Source organism: Arachis hypogaea, chromosome 2 (genome assembly GCF_003086295.3).
Source record: "Arachis hypogaea cultivar Tifrunner chromosome 2, arahy.Tifrunner.gnm2.J5K5, whole genome shotgun sequence".
Classification (NCBI taxonomy): domain Eukaryota; kingdom Viridiplantae; phylum Streptophyta; class Magnoliopsida; order Fabales; family Fabaceae; genus Arachis; species Arachis hypogaea.
Genome location: NC_092037.1, coordinates 2,433,176 through 2,456,536, shown reverse-complemented (window position 1 = coordinate 2,456,536; position 23,361 = coordinate 2,433,176). Strand labels below are relative to the sequence as shown.

Genomic DNA, 23,361 nt, shown 5'->3' with positions numbered 1-23,361 from the left:
AGTGTAATATATGGGAAAGGTAAATCTTAGGAATGTCAAGTGTAATTTAAGTTAGATTTTATTTTTAGAATACTATATATATACACCTTCTTCTAGAATCTAGAGGTTAATTACCAAGATCCAAATATACATTTAGATATACGGTGTGTATTATATTATTGTTCACAATCAATCATTTTCTCAGTATCAAGTGGCAATAATTCTATGCTTTCATTTTAAGGTATTATTTAAAATTATTTTTCAGAGAGAAAAAATAATTATTGTAAAAATGTTCTCTCTTTTTTCCTCCCCGGTCCTCTATTTATTGCATTATATATTTAATTAAATTTCAATTAGGATGAACATATAATAAGCAACTACAACAATTATATATTATATATATATATTGTATTTCAGAACATTTTATTACATTATGTTGCTATAGCTATTATTGCTATTTTATAAAAATTACAATAATTAAGTTGTTGAAACTCAAATATAACTAAAGTACACGACAAGGAAAAAACAAAGTAATAATATTAAATAAAAAAAGCATTAAAACCATTAAACTCAAACACATGAATCACTTCTTAAAATGTTCTCTTCATCTATGCATCGGAGGATTTTCATCATAAGCTTTATCTGGTAACTCAAAAAAAAAAAAAAAAAAATCTTGAAAAGGTAAGTCTTAGAACACAACAAATATTCATATATATAATAAATAGTATAAACTAAAAAATATTTAAAATAAATTATTAGCACCTACCACTTTTAATTTACTCCATAACGATCATAGCATCTACTAATGCAATACCTCCTAGTTATTGTGTGTTCTGGAATAGTTTCTCGGCATCGCTGGATACATTTTTCTAATTCTAATTCAGATGCAATATAATAATTAGAAGAAATAGTATAATATCGTTGAGGAATTATGTAATGAAACTCAATAATGGCAAAACAAATAATCACTCCTATCATTAAAATTGGAATTGCATGTGATGCACAGTTTCTAGCCATAGATCTCTCTCTTTTATTCTTTTCTAGTTGTTGTCTTGAAATCATAAATTTGCGATAAAATTTTATTTATATAGTGTTAATTAAGACTTTGTTTAATATTATTATTACACGTAACATGATTCTAGAATTAATATTATATGATCACTTAGATTGTGTTCTATTTTTGTTACTAAGAGATGCAGATTAATAAATAAAATAAATTCTCATTATGATAAAGTGTTGTTTTCAGAATATGTAGTTTATTATTTTAATTAAGTTTAAATTGGCTTTTGAATCCAATGAACTTTATATATGCTTTATTGGTGGCCGTCAAACGGTGTTTTATATATATATATATATATATATATATATATATATATAAAGATAAATGCCTTCTATAAATGAAGGTAAAGTATATTTTTTTGTCTTTGAAATTTGATAAAAATTGTAAAAATATTCTTGAGTTTTATTTCGTTTTAATTTTGTTTTAAAAATTTTTAATTTGTATCAAATATATTTTTTATGACTAAATTTTTAAAAAATTTAAGACCAATCTAATAATAATGCATGAAAATTATACTTGATTTGTTTGTGTTGAAGATTATTCTTATGAAATTATTGTTGAATTGGTCTTAAAATTTTTAAAAAATTAGTCATCAGGAGTATATTTAATGTAAATCAAAAATTTTTAGGACAAAATTAAAATAAAATAAAATTTAAAAATATTTTTAAAATTTTTATCAAATTTTAAAGACAAAAATAATACTTTAACCCTAAATATTATTAAGACTAATATTCTAAGGTATATAATCAATAAAAAAATGGTAATTAAGTTGCCATCTATACTTGTCATGTCATGCATGCATGAGTTTTTACATATTTGCCCCATATTTACTTTATATTTATCCTAATTTTAGTGCAATTTCTCCCTCAACATTTACCCTTACAATTCCATTAATATTGTATACTTATATAAAAAATAAGAAAAATATTATGTGATCAATATATTTTTTTTAACAAATGAATCAATATTAATTAATTCTCTACTTTTTTATTTCTTACTAAAAACGTTAGACTCCTACCATTCTCCTAAGATGATGTCATACACTCACATAATTAACTAATTAATTTATGAGGGTAACTATATAATTTGACTATTATTTTAGGATGAAAAATAACATTTGCAACCATGTATTGAGAATTATGGGTTAAAGTATATTGGGTTTGGTGTGGCAGCAACTTTGGAGTATAGTGTTGGAATATATTATATACTATTATTATAAAGAATTATAGACTTATAGTTATAATGATTAATGGGACCTATCCTTCCTTAGCTCTTTATTGGAGTTGTGAGGTCTCATAACTTTATGTCTCAATTGGTTTTGATTAGTGTTCTTCTCTTCCCCTTCAAGGGCACGCCACCCTCCACCATTGCCGTCCCACTTCATGGCCGCAGCACAAATTTAGATATATTTTTTAATTTCATTCATAAAGTTGAAGACAAAGTAGATATATCATATATTGTGACTCAAATTTTCAACATGTTTATCATTCATCATATCACTTAGACTAGATCTACATATAGACAATTTATTCATTGTTTAGTGAGTGATTAAGGTACATACTAAATAAATCTAAATCTAAATCTAAATCAAATCAACTCTCTTAGAATAAACTAAAAGGTCTTATGTAATAAAAAAGTACTATATGCAAATCTACTACATTTTAGTTATTAAATTAGTAATACGTAACGAAATATTATGGGTGAACACGAGTAGCAGAAATTCAATTACCCGTCTGAATCCGAATCGAATCAATTAAATTGGTTTTGGAACCAACGGATAATTGGATCCGAATCCGAACCAAACTAATGGCTCTTTCTAATGATTGGTCCGGGTAACGATTTTGAGAGTGCAGAATCCGAACCAACTCGTAAATCCGACCATATATTAATTAAATAAAAATTTAAAATATATATATGCCTTTTAATGATTTTGAGTTTCTCTCTATTGCACTTTTGTATTTAGCTTTTAATGTGTTTGGTGTTTAACATATTTGGATTTTAATGTGTTTAGTTTTTAATATATTTGATGTTTAACATGTTTGAATTATTTCTATTGATTTTACATATTTATTGTACTTATAGAATTTTTAAGATAAAATTTCGTTTTTTTTTATGAATTTCTGTTTCATCGGGTATCCAATTATCCGAACCAAACCAATCCGTTTTTAATCGGTTTGGTTTAATTCGAATACATATACAAAAAAACGTAAATTCAAACCAAATCGAACCAATTACAATTCAATTAATTCAGTTCTAATTTCACCATAAACTCGAACCAACTCAACCCGTACTCATCCCTAAGAAAAATGATTGGTGGAAAGGGACAAATTTTTGGTTAGGCATTAAAGCACTCTTTGCTGGCTTTGGGAGTGAAGGTAGTTTTGTTTTTTATTCTTTTTCTATTTTAGGTTAAGCAAGGGTAGAGCTTGCGGGGCTACCATTTTTTCTGGGCTAAAGATGAAGTTGATGCTTTACCTTTTGGTTGAAAACCCAAAATGGATATCTTAGCCATTGATTATATGTTATTTGACACGTATCTTCAATATATTTTATGTGAATGACTACTTTGATGATTCATTTTTTTGTGTATATCTAGCATAAGAATTCCTCAAAAGGAAAGAATTTTCTTTCAAGTTATTGGCAGACTGATATGATGCCTAAACATAATGTAATGACTAATGAACATGAACATTCAAGTACACAGCTAAAATGAGACTTCTACAACATTTCCTCATCACTAACCACTCGCTTTTCTAATTTACATAAGTACACTACAGATATTTAACCAAATTAGCCGTTTCTTCTCAAGAAAAACCTTGCCACTCTTTAACCTTTTTTTTTTTTCAAAAGAGAAAAGCAATGTGAGAAGAACACAAGTCAACACTTACAACTACAAAAGGTCAAAATGCTGTTTTGATGTGTTCCATTCAGATTTATCAAGAAAAAAGCCCTACTAATCATGAGTGACTCGGTGGAAATTTATCAGGCAACGTCGACATCTATTGCCATTGCCTTCTCTTCTGAGGCATAGGAAGTGTCTGGAGCTGCAGTGGACTTTGGTTCTGTAAATGGACTCTGTGTATGAGTCGAGTCAACTTCCATAGCCGAAGGTCTGGGAGGTGATGGCGGCTGCACCTCCACATCAGGATACGCGGCCTTAAACCTTGCCCGCAGTCCCTCATCAACCAACCTCACACCACTTAACTGATTACCAAGTGACATCCACCTAAGGGAACAATGGAGACATGATCAATTACAAGAAAGTAAAGAACTACCACAAACAGAAAAAAAATCTTCTCCATAAAGATGAAGTTTTGAACCTAAATCCACAACTATGACAAGGTTAGACTCTTTGGTCTGACAAATCAAAACCAGATTATAGATAACAAAGTACTTAATCTATACAACAATATCATGGAACTGTAGTAACATTGGATCAAATGATCATTTCAAATCAAGACTAGCCAATGGGTTCAATCTCAGTCAAAGAAATATATTTCAGTCAAGAAAACCAACCCTGCATGAGTATTGTGCATGCGAGCAAATAACTCCAGCTTTCTTGTTCTTGGACTTATCCTCTCCAGCATCGGATACATCTGCAGGAAAAAATTACTATAATTCTTTATCTCATCTTCAAAAGGAAAATGAGATTAATGCAAAATTCAATGACATAATAATTATCTATCAGGAAGTAGTTGAATGCTATAGAAACCTCATCTGGCTTGCGGCTTGTTTCCCTGACTTCAGCAACAATAACATCGGTATCAATATTTCGGTTCACTTCAGGGTTCCCCTTTATCCCAACAAGACAATGTTCCTTACTATGATTGAGCCAATGGCCTGTGCGGCCAGTTCTGATTATTCTCTGAAGTTGATTTGTTTTCACCCAAATTATCTCCTCAACACGTTTATATCCCCAAAGTTCTAAGCTGCAGAAGGCATTATGCAATATAAGCAAGCCAACTTCACTTGTTATCAGGGAAAAAAAAAAAGTATGTGACCAGTAACAAGTGCACATACCATTCACGTCCAAGCTCCATCGCACGTCCGGTGACCCACAGAAAAATAAGTCCATCGGTTTGCAGTGCAGGGACATTAAGACTGCGCATCTCATCATCAGCCATTGTTCCATAAGGCAGTTCCATGTGAATATCCCATGGTGGATCTGCCATGATTACTCCAAATTGACCTAATATGTCCATCCTAAAGTTACGTATATCACAGTTGATCCATTGTGGCTCACCAAGTTCCACCTCAGAACAATATTCAGCTCGCTGAGGTTTTAGTGGCTTTGGAGGCGGAGGTGCACCCATCATTGTTGGAGACACGTCAGGTGTAGGGTCATACTCATAATGAACATACTTGCATGTCTATCAAAGGAAAGAAGAACGATAGAGATCAGATTATGTGATACATAAGCAAAATAGGACAATTCACAATAAGATATAATCACAGAAAGAAACATGCCTTCATGTGCCGGCAAGTATCAAGAAAAGAACAGTCCCCTAAATTGATGTCTGTATGAGGAGCAATTATCCGTCTAAAATGAACCTGTGAAGAAAAGGATCAGTAATTGTTATCAACAAAAGCAGATTGATTATTGGAAATCACATCCACAAGTGACACCAGCCTAAAGCAATAGAGAACAAATAAAAAATGAAATCATACAGGTGGGAAAACAGAAACGAAATCACTAACCTTTTCACATGCTATAAAGGAACCAGATTGACGACGACAATCCTCTTTTGTCAGCAAGTCACAGTATTGCCTCACTTGAGAACCACCTTTTGTTTTGAACTGAAAAATATATTGCAAACCAATCTTAGAAATATTAACCTATACATAATGCTGGCGTGCAGTAAAAGATGGCAAAAAGCACAATAGAAACTTCAGCATTAAGCCTTTTGAAGTAGGAAATGAGGTCGAACCTTAGCAGCAACAGCAGTCTCCTTTGCAGTTGGTCGGTGAATTAGGTCCAAAAGCTCCTCACCAGTTTTAGATTTTTGCATCTCCCTAAATGATTTCTTATTCAACAAAGCCTCAAGATCCTTCATATCATCCTCTATGGTTCTTGGTTTCTGTGGCATTGAATTAGGACTATTACCTGGTGCATTTGGCCCCAATGGGAGTCTATGCATTGGTGGGATACTCAGGCCTCTATGTGCCCCCATCATGCCCATTACTCTTGGTGCTCCCCTGGGTCCTCCCGGAAACATTGGTTGTAAACCAGACATGTGAGGGTCCCCATGGGGCATCCACATATCAGACATTGGCCTAAGACCTGGCCTTCCCATCCCAAGCAAACTGCCATTAGCATTAGTGCCACCTGGAGTGATTTGCCCTTGATTTTGATTTGCATTTCCATCTCCGGAACTTGATTCGAGTTGCTGATACTGTGCAGTTTCCGGCAACTCTCTAAGAAGCCGAGTTCGGTCTATATTTAAAACCATAATTCTTGCCTTGCCACTTACCACGAACTCCTCCAGCTCAACACCACCATTATCTTCTGCCATTGACCTCAAAGCTATCTCCACTGCAAGCGTAGATCCCGAATCTCCCCCAAGCTCCTGAAGTGCTGCCTTCTCTGCAGGCGTAACCGTCTGATCATTCTCCAATTTTCTCAACACAGTGGAAGAATCAATTGGCGTGAATGGTACTCGCCCTAGCAAACAAACAGCAACCATTGATCGGACCACTGCCAACGGATTTACACTCTCGGATTCAACCTGGTTAACTGTCTTTGAATCCACAGATGTTTTCTGCTTTTGATTCTTGGTATTTGTCAGGTAACCCTCATTAGAGCCATCAGTGCTTTCAGTATTAAAACGAGTTGTTTCAAGAGTTTTCTTGGGATTCAATTTTGGGTCAGGTGGAGGCAAAGCAGGGGTAGGAGCAAACGGCCGATGATTGAAAGAAGAAACAACTTTGAGAGAAAGGTCAAGAGAGGACACAAGATTGGGGATTATGGTCTGTATAGAAGAAAGCATCTCCAGGTGAGCCTTGTGTTGGGTCTCTATTCGAGCTTCGAGGTGCTGCCTTATGTCTTTAACGGCAGCTATGGTATCCTCATTACCATCTGATTGTGTCTCCATTGATTCCTTCCTAAAACCCAAGAATGATACATACATCAGATTTCATAAACTCTTGCTACTATTTATGATTGAACATCAAGCAACAGATACAAACACAAGATGAATAGTGGCAACTAAAAGAATTGAAATGAAAAATTAAAGAAATGATTAGGTAAACAAAACAATATCTTAGTTTCACTAACCCAAAAAGGAATTCAAAATTTTGAAGTACATTGATATTGTCAATTCAATCAAATAGCAAGTAACTACAGCACAAATGAACCCTAAACCAAAATATTAGCAAGCTGAAAACTTCATTAAAAAAAAAAAAAATCAAATTTTCAAACATTGCAGTAAACAACGGATTGAGATAAACTAATCATCGAAACCTCAATGACATTTAAATAGCTACCATCAAGGAAACTCCAGAAGTATGCCTAATTCCCAGAGCTACGTAAATGACACTGAATCACCCTAAAAACCAGTCTAAATCACAAAATCCAAAACAAGAAAACCAACAAGAAGTATATCAGCATCTCAAATAAAGAAAAGTGCTTAAATTTATATGAAAAATTGAATCTTTTTCTAGTTTCTCGCAGCAAAGCTATAAACACCTTGGAATGAAGAGCAAAACTCCTGATTCTTAGGGTGAATAGAGAGGGGAAGCTGAGAATCAAAATCAAGGATAGACGTGTTGAATGCGAAGTTTTTGACTTGCTGGAGCTTCGAAGATTTTCCGGTGGATTCGGCGGAGCGAAGGGTTGAAGAGCACTGGCGGAGAAGAAGAGAAGCAGCAGATTACATATATGTCTTCGGACTCAGTAGACCAAAATCCCCTCCAAAAGTAATTACAAAAATATACCCCTGTAATTTCTATTTTATTCGAGAGTACCCCTCTTTTTGTAATATTTTCGTTTTAGACCCCCTACCAACTTTGGAAAACAAATTTTCCCACCGTATCTTTCATCTCAGTAGACATAGTTGTTAGAACCGAAGTATGAAGGCTTGTGAATGTGATTAATCATTAATCAGGAAATGCATAAGGATTATAAGTAACTTATCCTTGTCTTCATGTTCAGATCAACCAAGTGTAATTACCAAGTCTTTAATATGTTTGATTAAATGCAAATGCAATGATGCAAAACCAACCGATTCATATTTATTAGGGTGCACATGGCCGTCTTGATTCGAAGATCTGGTCTGATCTCGAATATTTTAGAAGTTAATTTGGTGTGATTTTACGGATAGATCTTTTTAATTTTTTTTAACAATTGAGGGAGTAAAGTGTGATTTCTTATTATTAATTTTATAAGTGGGACCAAAAATAAATATGAGAGAGAACAATAAAAGGTTAGAGATCACACTTTACATTCTCAATTTTTTTTAACAATTGAGAGGATTCATTTCCGTGATTTCACCGAGTTTAGAGTTGGGTAAAAATCTTAAAAATAGACCCGTTCATTATTTCGAGTCGGATCCGAATCAAAGCGAGTCCGGCTTTACTCGATCCATGTGCACTCTAAGAAAACTAAAAAGTATATATATTTTAAATTAATTTCAATATTATGTTATATTAATTATAAGCTTATAATTTTATTTTTAATCACATTTGTTGAATTAGAAAATAAATCAAAAAAATATTAAATTAAAATTTATAGATAAATTTAAGTTTAAATATAGATATCAATTTTTTGATAATAAATTTATTCTTTATAAATAAATGTATCATAAATAAATTTTTTTATAAATAAAATTTTTTATAAATTATTATTAAAGACTCAGTTTTCACTTGATTTAAACTTAATATAATTATGACCTTAAAATATTTAGGTTTCATCCGGTCTAAAATCGAGTTAAAGGTCTACAAAATAAACTTAGTATATAATTATTTGGGAGCCACTTAAATAAAGATGTTAAAAACGTCTTTTTCTAAAGATGTTTTTTAAAAATTAAAATTTAACACATATAATCAGTTAAATTATATTATTTTTATTAAAATTAGAGTGGACAAATCAGTTTAGCACAAAAATTAATAAATTAAATTTTGAATTGGTGTAAATTAATATTTTTTATAAAAAATTACTATAATATTCCTATTATAAAACACAACTAAAATATCTCTATTATATATATATATATATATATATATATATATATTAATTTTAAAAACTTTAAATTCTAACCTTATAACAATAGAGAAAAAGGGCTAGAATTTAGAATTTTCAAAATTAATATATATAATAAGAGTATTTTAATCATTTTATATAATAGGGGTATTGTAGTAATTTTTTATAAAAAATAATATTAATTTAGACATATTCAAAATTTGATTCACTATTCATTTATCAAATTAATTTTTCTGACCTAATTTTGATAAAAATAACATAATTTAAATTATTATATGTGTTAAATTTTAATTATTAAAAAATATCTTTAAAAAAAAACGTTTTCTGCATCTTTATGGAAGCATCCCTTAATTATTTACCACCTTGCATAAGTTAAATATACGGTTGATCAATACTCTCTAGCACATGTCAGTATTATCCGGATCCAATCAGTGAAGAACATGTTTCAATAATAAAAAGCTCACCTCAACAGAGAAGAGAAGCCACGCGGGCTCACGGCTGACGGCACGCAGAGAATGAGACAGAGAAGCGAGCTCACCGCGAAGCACAGCAGTGAAGGCGATCCACTGCGGAGGAGGAGGACACTAGGAGCACGGACTGGCAGAGGCAGTGAAGACGCGACACGAACGGAGGCGACAGGCGAGCGAGGGACGCTCAAGAGCCGGTGAGACGACGGAAAGGAGCCGACGAGAGGCTCGGCGACGAGGCGGCGACCATGGGGTGGCGGTGAAAGCTCTAGCTGCGGCTGCCGTTCTGCCTTTTAGTTCAAGTGAGAGAGTGAGGCTCTGCCTCTGTTCCTTCGATCAGGTGCAGTGAAGTTGATAGTTGAGAGTCAAACTGATTTGATTAAATTTTTATCTAACTGTTCTCAATTATCAATTTCACTTTAAATTGATGGTACTGAGTTTTCACCTAGATAATTTTAGTGATCGTTTTAATTGTATACATATTTAAACGTGCAAATATCTTTACCGTGTAACAGATTGTAGAAAACTGTAGTAATACCTTGTTGGGGGCGACAGTTGAAACCTTCCTAAGTAGCACTTTTGTTGCATCTCTAGGAATTCAAAACACAAAAGTTATCACTTCTAAACAAATTCAGCATAATACTTTAAAAAATGAACAAGTTATACTTTGAAGAACCTTGAAGACAATGTGTGAACACTATTGTTATTAATAATCTCATAATATCAAATATGCAGCAATATGGTGTCCCTACTTTTATTTGGTTAATTAAAGGTCAAACTTTAATACACCACGTGCAATTTGAATAAGCTGTTTTCATTCTTCAAAGAAGAATTAAAAAATGAAGACTTACATCAAAGCCAGCTAGCAACTCTGCTGTCATGAATTATTTAAAGTTAGTTACCACTTGATTCCCATGTTCTTATACCATATGACATCATGGTCATACATATTGGGATATACTTGATCCAGTAGATCACCGAGTTCAGTATCCTGCAAACATTGTTCTCTTACCCTTTTGTTTTGAAAATTTGACTACTTTGATCTTGTTTGAGATCATGGCTGGAGTTCTTGTTGGTGGAGCTTTTCTGTCTGGCTTCATTAACGTTGTCTTGGATAGGCTAATTTCGGTTGATGCAATCAACTTGGTTGCAGGCAAGAAGCTTAGCTCTGACTTGGTTGAGAGGCTGAGGAATGCTCTGATGGATGCTGGAGCTCTTGTTGATGATGCAGAGCTCAAGCAACTGGATAACCATGATGTGAAGGAGTGGCTCAACTGTCTCCGAGATGCTCTTTACACTGCTGATGACTTGCTGGACCGCGTCTGCACCAAAGCTGCAACTCAAAAGGGGGTATGCAATTTCTTGCCTAGCTTCTTGAATTCTGAAGAGAGGCAGATGGTGAAAGAGATAGAAAGGGTGGTTACAAGGATAGAAGATCTTGAGAAACGCAAAGGAAAGCTTGGGCTTGAAAAGATTTCCACTGCTAGCTTCTCCTGGAAAACTACATCCACTTCTCTTGTAAAAGGGAATGTGTATGGCAGGGAGGATGACCAGAAGGCCTTAGTCCAGATGCTGAATGACAACAATGAGCATCACTTGTCTGTGATCTCTATTGTTGGCATTGGTGGTGTTGGTAAAACTACTTTGGCTCAATGGATGTACAATAATGCAGAGTTGATGGAGGGATTTGATCGGAAAGCATGGGTTTGTGTTTCGGAAAACTTCAATATTGTTGAGACTACAAGGAATATAGTAAAGGAGATCTCTACAAATACTCAGGATCTTGATAGCTTCAATTCAATTCAAGATGCTTTGAAGAAAGGATTGTCCGAAAAGAAGTTCTTTATTGTTTTGGATGATGTTTGGAGTAATGATCATCATCAATGGAAGGATTTTCTAGCCCCTTTTCAATATGGGGTTAAGGGAAGTACTATTCTTCTGACTACTCGCAAGGAAGATGTTGGTTCAGTTGTCCAAACAAATTATCACCCTCACTATCTCATTCCATTATCAGAAGACTATTGTTGGTCAGTGTTTGCAGCCAATGCTTCTTTTCCAGAGTCAAATGGGAGCCCAACACTAGAAGGAATAGGAAAAAAGATTGCCAGGAAGTGTGACGGTTTGCCATTAGCAGCAGAAACACTTGGTTGCTTGTGCAGAAGGCATGATGCTGAGGAATGGGAAAAAATCTTAAGGAGTGATATTTGGGGATTTTCTACAATTGACAGTAAGATTATTCCAGCACTGTTAATTAGTTACTTCCACCTTCCTGCACATTTGAAGCGTTGTTTTGTTTATTGTGCACTGTATCCGAAAGATTATCTTTTGGATAAAGATGAACTAATTTTGCTGTGGATGGCCCAAGATCTTTTAAGGCTACCAAATAGAGGAGAGAGTTTTGAAGAAGTTGGTTGCAAATATTTTGAAGAATTAGCTTCCAGATTATTTTTTAAACCAAGTAAGTATAATTTTAAGAGATTTGTGATGCATGATCTCTTGCATGACTTGGCAATATTCCTTGCTGGCGACTTTTATTGTAGAATAGAAGAACTTGGTGAACAAGAAGAGAAGAAGGTTCTCACTCGTCATTTATCACATATCTCACGTGGAAGCTTAGGTCCTCGAATCTCGAAAGTCTCTAACTCCATTGCGAAATTGGAATCTTTGAGGACATCGTTGTATATCGATGATTTGTTTAACCTGGAAAGCATAGCATCAAAGTTTAAATACTTGAGAGTTTTATCCTTTCATAAACTTGATGTATTACCTGATTCAATAGGTGAATTGATTCATCTACGCTATTTGAATCTCTCTTGGACTGACATCAACATGTTGCCAGAATTGTTGTGCAACTTGTATAATCTACAAACATTAATATTGTATGGATGTACTAAGCTGACCATGTTACCCAGTGGCATGCATAATCTTGTGAATTTACGGCATCTGGATCTTAGGAAAACTTCTTTGGAAGAAATGCCTGGGGGAATAAGCAAATTGAAACACTTGCGTGTCTTAGATTTCTTTATCGTGGGCAAGCATGAAGATAATGGAATCCATGAATTGGGAGGGCTCTCAAATCTTCATGGATCATTCCAGCTTAAGAAGTTGGAGAATATTGTGGATGTGAAAGAAGCAGAGAATGCAAGAATGATAAACAAGAATCTCATCAGCAAATTATACTTGGAGTGGTCTTCAGGTGGTGATATGGTTTCGAATACACAAACTGAGAGAGAGATACTCCACAGCTTGGAACCGCACAATGGCTTGAGAGAGTTGACAATAAGGAGATACAGGGGTACAATATTTCCAGATTGGTTGGGGCACTGTTCTTACAACAATATGACACATGTATCGTTGGTGTGTTGCATGAACTGTTGCATGCTGCCTTCACTTGGACAGCTACCATCTCTTAAGTCCCTGTACATTCGAGATTTCGGTCAGCTCAGCAGCATTGGAATTGAGTTTTACAAGAATGAAGACAATCCTTCTTTGCATATTGCTCCTTTTCCCTCACTGGAGACATTGCAACTTCAGGATATGCCATGCTGGGAGGTGTGGAATTTACCTGACTCAGAAACTTTTCGTCAGCTTAAGAGTCTTCAAATAACAGATTGTCCAATGTTAAAGGGAGATATGCTTCATCATGTATTAATGAGAATTGTTTCTTCCTCAATGGATGTTTCAAAAGTTCGCAAACTGGAAATACTACAAGATGACAAAGAAAGGTTTCAACAGATGCTACTTTCTGGGGATACTTTATTATTTAGCGGTAGTGAATCTATGGTGGAGTCTGCATTTAAGGCAATGATTAGCATCAACCATATAAGTTGCCTCCATGAAATAATCATCCGGAGGTGTAGAAAACTAGAATTCCCCCAGCTACAGCTGCAGAAGTATGATTTGGTAGAGCTACTAATTGAAGAGAGCTGTGATTCACTGACCTCCTTGTCGTTGGGTGTCTTTCCCAATCTCAAGAATCTCCAGATAAAACGGTGTAGGAATCTGGAATCAGTGTCAATGTCAGAGGCACCACACGCTGCTCTTCAACGTCTCTCCATCTATGACTGCCACAAATTAGTGTCATTTGCAGGAGAAGGACTGGCTGCACCCAACTTGATTCATCTTCAAGTCGCATGGTGCTCCAAGTTGGAGGCATTACCACGTGACATGAATAGTCTACTCCCAAGTTTAGAGTTTCTCGACATACGAGGTTGCCGAAACATTTGCAGGTTGGCAGAGGGTGGTTTACCTCCTAACTTGAAATCACTTGAAGTGGGAATTTGTGAGCAACAAATGAGGGATCCATCATGGATGCCCAACTTGCACGCCCTCACTCATCTCAGGATTGAAGGTCATTACTGCAACAACATAAAGTCATACCCAGAGGTGGGTTCGCTGCCTCACCTTCCCTCCCTTACCACTCTTGAGATATGGCACTTCCATAATCTGGAGACATTGGAGTGCAACGAGCTTCTCCGCCTCACCTCCCTTCAACAATTGCACATTTCATTCTGCAGGAAGCTGGAGAATATGGAAGGAGCAATGCTACCTTCCTCTCTGTTGCTATTCAAAATGGAATACTGTCCTTTGCTGGAAGAACACTGCAAGAACAAGCATCAATTAATCTGGCCCAAAATTTCCCACATCCCAACCATTCAAGTCAATCGCAACAAAATTTCCTGAATAGAGATTTCTGAGCAGGTAATTATTTAACTTCACGGTTCTCATGCCACCACAATTCAATTATACATGCATCAATTTCCTTTTCCTCAAAAGAAAATACCTCTTTTTCTTTACACATTATCAACTAGTTGGACTGATATAAATTTGCATTCCTTTTTTTTTTCCCATTCATTGGGAAACCTCTCACTTTGTAGTTGTACTTGAAAGAAATATCTTCTGTTATTCTCAGAAAAGGTCATTCTTATAAATTCAAAGACATGGAATATATATATTGTGCATCCAACATTTGAGAATTTCTTTACATACATCGATAAATGAAATCTACTGTTTTCATCCATCTTCTGCAGGTACATTGTAATGAAGTAAAAGTGCCCAAATGGCAGAGATTCATCATATATAATCTTATACAAATACTTTAGCTTCAGGTTGGTAAATTTACTCTACTTCATTCCATTCTAGAATTTACTTTTCCTCTTCTGTTGGGAAAAAGAAAAACGTTATGAAAACTTGATTTTAGAAAAACTAGATATATGCCCTTAATGGTAAAATTGTTTTTCTGCCTTTGCTACTATTTGATGTTTATGGCTTTATGCTGAACTAATTGGTACTTCTATGTAGTAACTTAAATTTTGATTCTTTAACTGTTTTTGGAATCTATAAATTGTACTTTTTGTTACGATTCTATTTATTGTGGTTCATTCATAATTTTAGCAGAGAGATCAATTGAAATCTTTTAAAAATATTCGAGGTAAAATTAAAACTTTCACCAAATGCTAGGGACATTTAATATGGTTTTCGTTGTTTTCTTTTCTTCTATTCTTTAATCTTCTTTTAAATTTTTTGCAATATAACACAATATGATGCAGTTTGCAACTTTGAGTGATAGGCTAAAAGAAAATAAAGCTTATTGTCTTTCCTAAAATGGAAAGTGAAGCTTCAAAATAATTTAACAATCTTGTTTCTGTTTGTGCCATCTTTTGCAGGTAAAAAGTTCACAGATGTTCCAGATTTCATTGTACATGTATATGTATATGGAGATGTGTAAAGTGGATTAATGTGTTGGGAAGCAGTAGTGTTTTGTGATTTCGGCTTTCATGTTAATTGGTATGTACACTAGTTTAAATTAATGACTGATGTGTATCATATCTACACATTATTCAATGCTTTGCTTCAAAGATAGGAACCGTAGCTGGTTGTTTGGTTATATGACTTATATCAATAGCAGTCATGTTTGAACTTTGAACCAACATGCTAAACAAATGAGTTTCAATATATAATGCAAGGGTTGTATCAAACTTGAATTGTAGGTATTCTTTTTTTTTTAAAAATTTACAATTCAAAGGCATCATGATGATTAACATCGTTATTGAACTTAGCTGAAGTAGTGTTACTTATATGTTGATGTTGATAATCTACATCTTACCTGCATGAAACAGTTATTAATTAATTAACTTCTATTCAAAGGTAGGTACAACAGCTTTGATAATCCCTTGGAATTATGACACAAAAATAAAGATTTCATTAAGAGAATGGTATACTTTTAATAAATTGCTCATTTAAACTTTACAATTTTGTGATCATATTTTCGTTGACTTGCTGTGTTCTATGGTTCATGCCGAACAAAAAGCTCAAAGTATTAAAACGTGCAATTAGTTATAAAATATCATATTAAATGCATTGTAGATCCTATACCAACTCTTTCTAATATGAAATTGTATGCTGCCATGTGCTTACTATGTATAGTTTGGCTGATATAATAAGATGTTCTTTGCAAGCTAAATCTGGATTCATTGGCATATTATCGTTCTCTTACTAGTTACTTTCTGCAACCATTAAAATGTGCGTTGGTGGCCTCTATGCCAATGGCAAGTTGGTGAGCATGTAATTATTTTTGTAAAATATTTGTGTCATATGACATTATGTTAACCTCATCTTCCATTGCAGTATTGTTATATTGATGTCAAATTTTTCTCAAGCTGAATTTGTGCCTTTCTGTTTTTGAATCTAAAAAGGAAGCCAATAATGTTGAATAAGGTACTCAGATGAATTGTGAATTCATATACGCAAATTGTTACGCGGTATGTTAGCTAATATAACTGGTAAATTCATGACCCAAATTTAGTTTAGTATACACCATACTTCCTGTGCTGCCATACAAAAATTGTCCTCTCATTCCAACCTTCTAGTTGGAGTGTGCAAAAATTCTAATACCTGATTGAGGATATAAGAAGTTGTTTCATCTTTAGAAACTCTGCTACACGCATACCCTGCTAGTGTTGATCAATTTTAATGAACATATTCAATCGTGGTTTGTTTTTAATTCCTCATCAGACATCACCACCAGGACCAAAATCCAAAATTTATCTCCAATTTGAGAATTTATGTTTACCCATAACTGAAAGGACAAGATCTTGCAGACTTGTTATATGCAAGATTGATAGTTGAGATATTCATGTCTAAATTTTGACTCAAAAAGAATGAATTCAAGAAGGTGCTTTCAATGATGGAATAGTATTTTGACTCAGAATTAAAAGTTCTGAACAAATTATTAAACTAAGCATACGACATTAGCAGCATACAAATTAGAAGAAGGTAACCTCGAAGATAACTACCATTATTGTTGTTAATAACCTCATAACATACTACAATCATATACATACAAAAATGTGGAGCCAGCATGTTCCTAGTTTTATATAGTTTCCATTTATCACAAAGACTATACTGCCATGAATTTCCTAGGTTGCATCGGAGATTACTATGTCTTTTTGCTAAGGAATCATTGACACCTCGTCCTTATACTCTTGATTAAGTAAAACTAGTTCACTATTCTCTAGCCATTGCTCTCTTACCTTTCCTGAAATCCATTCACTATCATGGCTGGTGCACTTGTTGGTGGAGCTTTCCTCTCTAGCTTCATTAATGTTGTCTTTGACAAGTTTCTTACAACGGATGCAGTCAACTTGGTCTTGGGCAAGAAGCTTGGCTCTGACTTGGTTGAAAGGCTGAAGATTTCTCTGCATGCTGCTGAAGTTCTGGTTGGTGATGCTGAGGACAAGCAACTTGACAACCAACCTGTGAGGGACTGGCTCCACAGTCTCAGGGATTCTGTTTATTGGGCCGATGATTTGCTTGACGCTGTCTTTACCAAAGCCGCCACTCGAAAGGAGGTAGATTCTTTCTGGCCTATTAGCCTCCTCAACAGAGATAAGGAGATGATAGATAAGATGGAAAGGGTGGTTAGAAGAATAGAATTTCTTGAAAAACAAAAAGATTTCCTTGGTCTTGAAAAGACTACCAAGAAGAACTTCTTGTCATGGAGAATTCCATCCACATCTCTTGTAGAAGGTAATATATATGGCAGGGAAAAGGACCAACAGGAAATAATCAAGATGTTAAATGATAATAGAGAACATCAGTTGTCTGTGATTCTCATTGTGGGCATAGGTGGGGTTGGCAAAACAACTTTAGCTCAATGGTTGTACAATAATGAAAACTTGATGGAGGGGTTTCAAGTCAAAGAATGGGTTTGCATATCTGAGGACTTTAATATTGTTGAGGCTACAAAGAATATTATAGGTCAAACTGCTCGGAATATTGAGGATTTCAATTCACTTCAACTTAAGTTGAAGGAGAAATTGTCAGAAAAGAAGTTCTTTATTGTTTTGGATGATGTTTGGAGTGATGATGGTGATGTTTGGAAGAAATTCAAAACCCCTTTTCAATATGGGGCCAAGGGAAGTATAATTCTTGTAACAACTCGTGTCAAAGAGGTTGCTTCTGTACTCCAAACTTGTCCTCCTTACATTCTTAGTGAGTTGACTGAAGAATGTTGTTGGTCGGTGTTCGCAAACAATGCTTGTTTTCCAGAATCAAATGGGAGTTCAACATTAGAAGAAATTGGTAGAAAGATTGTCAACAAGTGTAATGGATTGCCATTGGCTGCAGAAACACTTGGGCGCATGTTGCGAACTAAACATGATGTTAAGGAATGGGAAGCTGCATTAAAAAGTGATATTTGGGAATTTTCCATCAAGAATAGCAAAATTATTCCAGCATTGTTAATCAGTTATTTCCAGCTTCCTGCACATTTAAAGCGTTGCTTTGTTTATTGCTCATTGTATCCAAAAGATCACCATTTTCATAAAGATGAACTAATCTTGCTCTGGATGGCTGAAGATCTTTTAAGGCCGCCAAAGAGAGGAGAGAGTTTAGAAGAGGTTGGTTGCGAGTGTTTTGAAGAATTAGCTTCCAGATTATTTTTCAAACAATGTGAGTACTTTGATAAGTGTTTTGTGATGCATAACCTTTTACATGATTTAGCATTGTTCCTTGCTGGAGACTTCTATTGTAGATTTGAAGAACATGGAAAAGTAGAAAGTGTAACTACCTACACTCGCCATTTGTCTTATGATAGTTTGAGTCATCTGATCTCAGAGCATTTTGATTCCATCAATAAAGTTGAATCTTTGAGGACACTTTTGCCTAACAATTTTTTTTCTCATTCGGACAACATTGATAGTATAACATGTACCTTGATATTGAAGCTCAAATATTTGAGAGTTTTGTCATTTCTCTCATTTGAAGGACTTAATGTATTGCCTGAATCAATAGGTGAATTAACCTACTTGCGTTACTTAGATCTTTCTGAGACAAGTATTAGAACACTACCAGAATCATTATGTGACTTGTACAATCTACAAACATTGAAACTGAATGAGTGTTCTAGTTTGACCATGTTACCCAATGGCATGCATAAGCTTGTGAATTTGAGACATCTCAGTATTAGAAGAACTTGTTTGAAAGAAATGCCGGAAGAAATGAGCAAATTGAAACACTTGCACTTTTTAAGCTACTTTATGGTGGGCAAGCATGAAGACAATGGAATCCAAGAGTTAGGAGGGCTTTTAAATCTTCATGGATCATTCGAGATTAAGAAATTGGAGAATGTTGTTGATGCCAAACAAGCAAGGAGTGCAAGGATGTTGGATAAGAAGCACATTGACAACTTATTGTTGGAATGGTGTTCAGGTGATGATATGGTTTCAAACACACAAACCGAAAGAGATATACTCGACAGCTTGCAACCTCACCATGGCTTGAAAGAGTTGAGAATCAAGGGCTACAAAGGTACAATATTTCCAAATTGGGTGGGACATTGTTCTTACCAAAATATGACTAGTGTATCTCTATATTCTTGTAACAATTGTTGCATGCTGCCTTCACTTGGACAACTACCATCTCTTAAGTCTCTTCTCATTCAAGGCTTTAATCAGCTCAAGAGTATTGGCATGGAGTTTTACAAGAATGAAGGCGATTGTCATTGTTCGCCAATTGCACCGTTTCCCTCACTCGAGACATTGGAATTTTGGGATATGCCATGCTGGGAAGTGTGGCACTTATCTGATTCAGAATCTTTTCCTCATCTAAAGAAGCTTCAAATAACAGATTGTCCAATGCTAAAGGGAGATATACTTAATCAGGTATTCTTGAGATTCATTTCTTCTTTGTCTTCAGATGTTTCCAAAATTCGCAAGCTAAGTATACAGAAAGATCATAAAGGAAGGTCTCAAGAGATTTTACTTAAGGGGGATAGTTTGTCAATTAAGGGATGTGAATCTGTGATGGGGTCTGCATTTAAGGCAATGAGCATCAACCTTCTAACTTATCTCCAAGAAATACAAATCTCAGGGTGTTCTTATGCTGTATCCTTTCGAGGCGATTGTTTACCAAAATCTTTGCAAAAGCTAACAATCTTGAATTGCAGCAAACTAGAATTCCCTCAGCAGAAATACAATTTCATGGAGCTATATATAAAAGACAGTTGTGATTCACTGTCTTCATTCTCATTGGATGACTTTCCAAATCTCAATAATCTCAAAATAGAAAAGTGTGAGACTCTAAAATCACTTTCATTGTCACAACCACCACATGCAGCTCTTAAACATCTATTCATTGATGACTGTTGCAAATTTGTGTCATTTCCGGTCGAAGGACTAGCTGCACCCAACTTGACTCATCTCAGGGTCACATATTGCTACAAGTTGGAGTCATTGCCTGCTAACATGAATACTCTTCTCCCAAATTTACAGTCATTGGAGATACAACGTTGCTCGGAGATTTGTAAGTTGCCAAAGGGTGGTTTCCCTCCAAACTTGAAAGAGCTTAGTGTGGGAGGTTGTGAGGAACAATTGAAGGGTCTATCATCAATGTGTCACTTCAATGCCCTTATTGAGCTTACAATTGAGGGCTATTTTGGTGTGACATCATATCCAAAGGTTGGTTCACTGCCTCAGCTTCCCTTGCTTACCACTCTGCGCCTCTGGGGCTTTCTTGATTTGGAAACATTGGAGTGTGACCAGCTTCTTCACCTCACATCCCTCCAACAATTACATATTCAATGGTGTGTGAAGCTAGAGAATATGGAAGGACAAAATTTGCCTTCCTCTCTCTTACTACTTCAAATTATAGAGTGTCCTTTGCTTGGAGAACACTGTAAGAAGAAGGATGAACAATACTGGTCCAAAATTTTCTACATCCCCACCATTCAAGTTGATGGTGAACAAATTTTCTGACCAGGTAATTCTCTATTTTTCATGTTTCTCATGGTATTTCATAAATGCATAAATTTCCTTTTCCTTAAAAAAAAAAGTTAAATTTAAAAGTTCTCTCTTTCTTTAGACAACATTAACTAGTCAGTTGAACTGATATGCCAAGAAGAATTTTTGCATTATTTTCTTTCATTTATCAGGGAAGGTCTCAATTTGTAGTTGTAGCTAAAGAAAAATCCTTTCTTACTCTAGAAGAAGTCATTGCTATCTGTGATACTTAACATTCACATTTTTCAATATATCTTGTGGATCCAACATTTGAGAATTTCTTTAAATGTAATAAACAAATGGATGATTCAATGTTACTGTTTTTACTATTTTCTACAGGTAGCATGTACCGAGGTAATAAGTGCCAAGATGGCTGAGATTTCATGATACATGTGTTTAGAATCTTATATAATGGTACCTGAAATAGTTGAAAAGGACACTCTAGTAGCTGAAATAGTAGACAGAGGATAATGTTATGCAGACAGCATTGAAAAACATTTCTATCAACTTCTCTTTGTGGTGAGCTTTTTTCTCTGTTCCTATTTCTTTTAGCATTTTAATTTTTTTAAACCTGAATAGACATACTAGGATTCAATTTATGGTTTTTATTCTAAAATATGCAGCTTGTACATATGGGCACCGCATAAATGGATAAAACGTTGTTCTATTCGGCCATCGAGATGATAAGTACAAGTGTGATGAGGTTGCTGCCAAATCAAATGTATGTACTGAAAATTATTATTGCAGTTAATTTATCAGTTATTATATATGTTGCTGATGACAAACATTATTTTTGAGAAAGTATTAATATGTGTGTCAATGTTTCAGCCTTTCAGTACATAGATAAATTGGATACAAAAAGGGAAGAGTGGAGCAGCAAGCAAATCAGAGAAAGATGGCAAAAATTTTTCATTCTAGGCGAATTCTGTGTATGATTTTGTGACTTGCGTGAGCTCTCATATACTAAAAAAAACATATATAGGCTTGAGGAAATTTGATTGCTTGTTAGTCTTGAGAATGAGTCTTGCTTGGTTGTTCTTCGGTTGTGTTGTGTGAGATGTTTGTGTTTCTGTGATTACTTGTTTGTAACATACATTGAAATAGGTTGTTGCTGTGTTCCCTAGCTCTCTCATTTGCATACTTAGATTATCTAGCATTCATATGTGACATTGTTTAGAACTTCTTATTTGTGACTAACATATTATTTTGAATAATCTTTCATGTTCAAAATAATTACTTATCTGAACAAATATAAAGAATCCATGATGAATCTAATCCTCTCTTCTAAAAAGAAATTCACAGATGCAAGTTAAAAGCTAGCAGCCTAAAGAGAATGGTTTAAGCATTCAGAGGAGGAAGCATTTAAGTTACAGGAAAACAATAATTAAGATTCAAATAATGTCGCAAGATACACTACAATGCTCTCAAATGAGCCCAACAAACACATTTGAGGGCATCCAAAAGAGCTTTTTTAATTTAAGAGTCTTTGCAGAACCGTTTCTCAGGAAGCTTTGAATAGAGTACGTAACTACTTCCTCTAAATTTTGACCTTAACAAATTGACTTATAGCACAAGATTGATGATTGAGTTATTAGTATCTAAAAAATCTTAACACTAAAAAAATAAATTCAAGTTGAATTTCTTAAATGAAAAAGGAAAATGATATACTTATATATGTAAATAGATAATTTCCATACTTTATTTTGAGAAAGTTTTGCTTCTTTTTACTAACATTACCAACCCAACTTATGTAGAAATTCATAGATGCAAGTTAAAAGCTGGCAGCCTAAAGAGATTTGTTAGGCACTCAGACGAAGCATTCAAGTCACAAGAAAATAATAATTAGGAATCAAATAATGCTGCAAGATACACTGCACTTCCTGCTGCTTCATTTTTGGGTCTCTTTTGTGGCTTTGGGACCAAGAGACATATTTGATTGAGAGTATGCTTAGTGCAAAAGACTTAGCAGAACCTATGGCCAGACCAAGATATTGGTGTTCAAATTTTGCTACTAAAGAAAATAAAATTCAAGTATCATTTCTTAAATGAAAAAAGGAAAATGATATATTTATACATTTAAATAGACATTTTATCCCTTTCTTTAATCTTTTCAACAGTTAAATTGTTTCAGTTATGCCTTGTGCATGCAACAACTCATTAGCCAGCGGCAGACCCTTAAATGGAACTCAAATTTGCGGCGAATTAGTTCTTGGCCTGTTGGGCTGGAGGAGACCGTGGACACAGAAAAAAAAATTGTTTCAATTATATTTCTATTTAAATGTGCAACCATCAGTCCCCAATAAAAGATTGTAGAAAACCTTACTTATACCATGTTGCTGGGACATCTCAGAATCAGACACAAAAAATATCAATTGCAAA

At 34.5% G+C, this 23,361-nt stretch overlaps 3 protein-coding genes and 2 long non-coding RNA genes across 11 annotated transcripts; 3 read left to right on the top strand and 2 right to left on the bottom strand.

Moving 5' to 3' along the window:
• Positions 1 to 344: 344 nt before the first annotated feature.
• LOC140178063 (uncharacterized) lies at positions 345 to 1,120 on the bottom strand. The gene is made up of 2 exons (XR_011870176.1): positions 746 to 1,120; positions 345 to 621 (listed from the first exon to the last, which is right to left on the bottom strand). It is a non-coding gene; the product is annotated as an uncharacterized lncRNA (long non-coding RNA).
• Positions 1,121 to 3,661: 2,541 nt separating this feature from the next.
• Positions 3,662 to 8,133, bottom strand: LOC112732648 (putative N(6)-adenosine-methyltransferase MT-A70-like). Its single transcript, XM_025781398.3, has 8 exons — positions 7,725 to 8,133; positions 5,968 to 7,141; positions 5,738 to 5,836; positions 5,507 to 5,590; positions 5,060 to 5,409; positions 4,752 to 4,968; positions 4,556 to 4,635; positions 3,662 to 4,265 (listed from the first exon to the last, which is right to left on the bottom strand). Exons 2-8 carry the CDS (start codon positions 7,129 to 7,131, stop codon positions 4,022 to 4,024), a joined length of 2,238 nt encoding a protein of 745 aa, XP_025637183.1. The 5' UTR covers positions 7,132 to 7,141; positions 7,725 to 8,133; the 3' UTR covers positions 3,662 to 4,021.
• Positions 8,134 to 9,622: 1,489 nt separating this feature from the next.
• Positions 9,623 to 15,681, top strand: LOC112762239 (putative disease resistance RPP13-like protein 1). Of its 7 annotated transcripts, none has more exons than XR_003812773.2 (5): positions 9,642 to 10,043; positions 10,857 to 14,089; positions 14,221 to 14,404; positions 14,734 to 14,811; positions 15,370 to 15,681. XR_003812773.2 is itself a non-coding variant. In XM_025808232.3 (4 exons), exons 2-3 carry the CDS (start codon positions 10,904 to 10,906, stop codon positions 14,398 to 14,400), a joined length of 3,366 nt encoding a protein of 1,121 aa, XP_025664017.2. In that variant the 5' UTR covers positions 9,642 to 10,043; positions 10,857 to 10,903; the 3' UTR covers positions 14,401 to 14,404; positions 14,734 to 14,813. The 7 variants fall into 7 exon arrangements, 2 of the variants coding, with proteins under 2 accessions (XP_025664017.2, XP_029146668.1); XR_011870174.1 differs by having other exon boundaries at positions 9,715 to 10,013; XR_003812770.2 differs by having other exon boundaries at positions 9,623 to 10,043; positions 10,857 to 14,404.
• On the top strand, positions 15,371 to 22,101 carry LOC140178060 (putative disease resistance RPP13-like protein 1). Its single transcript, XM_072213094.1, has 5 exons — positions 15,371 to 15,490; positions 17,342 to 20,962; positions 21,322 to 21,501; positions 21,606 to 21,703; positions 21,811 to 22,101. The coding sequence occupies exons 1-2, from the start codon at positions 15,481 to 15,483 to the stop codon at positions 20,956 to 20,958; spliced, it is 3,627 nt and encodes a 1,208-aa protein (XP_072069195.1). The 5' UTR covers positions 15,371 to 15,480; the 3' UTR covers positions 20,959 to 20,962; positions 21,322 to 21,501; positions 21,606 to 21,703; positions 21,811 to 22,101.
• A 173-nt stretch (positions 22,102 to 22,274) lies between these two features.
• On the top strand, positions 22,275 to 23,078 carry LOC140178062 (uncharacterized). Its single transcript, XR_011870175.1, has 2 exons — positions 22,275 to 22,502; positions 22,737 to 23,078. It is a non-coding gene; the product is annotated as an uncharacterized lncRNA (long non-coding RNA).
• The last annotated feature ends 283 nt before the right edge of the window (positions 23,079 to 23,361 follow it).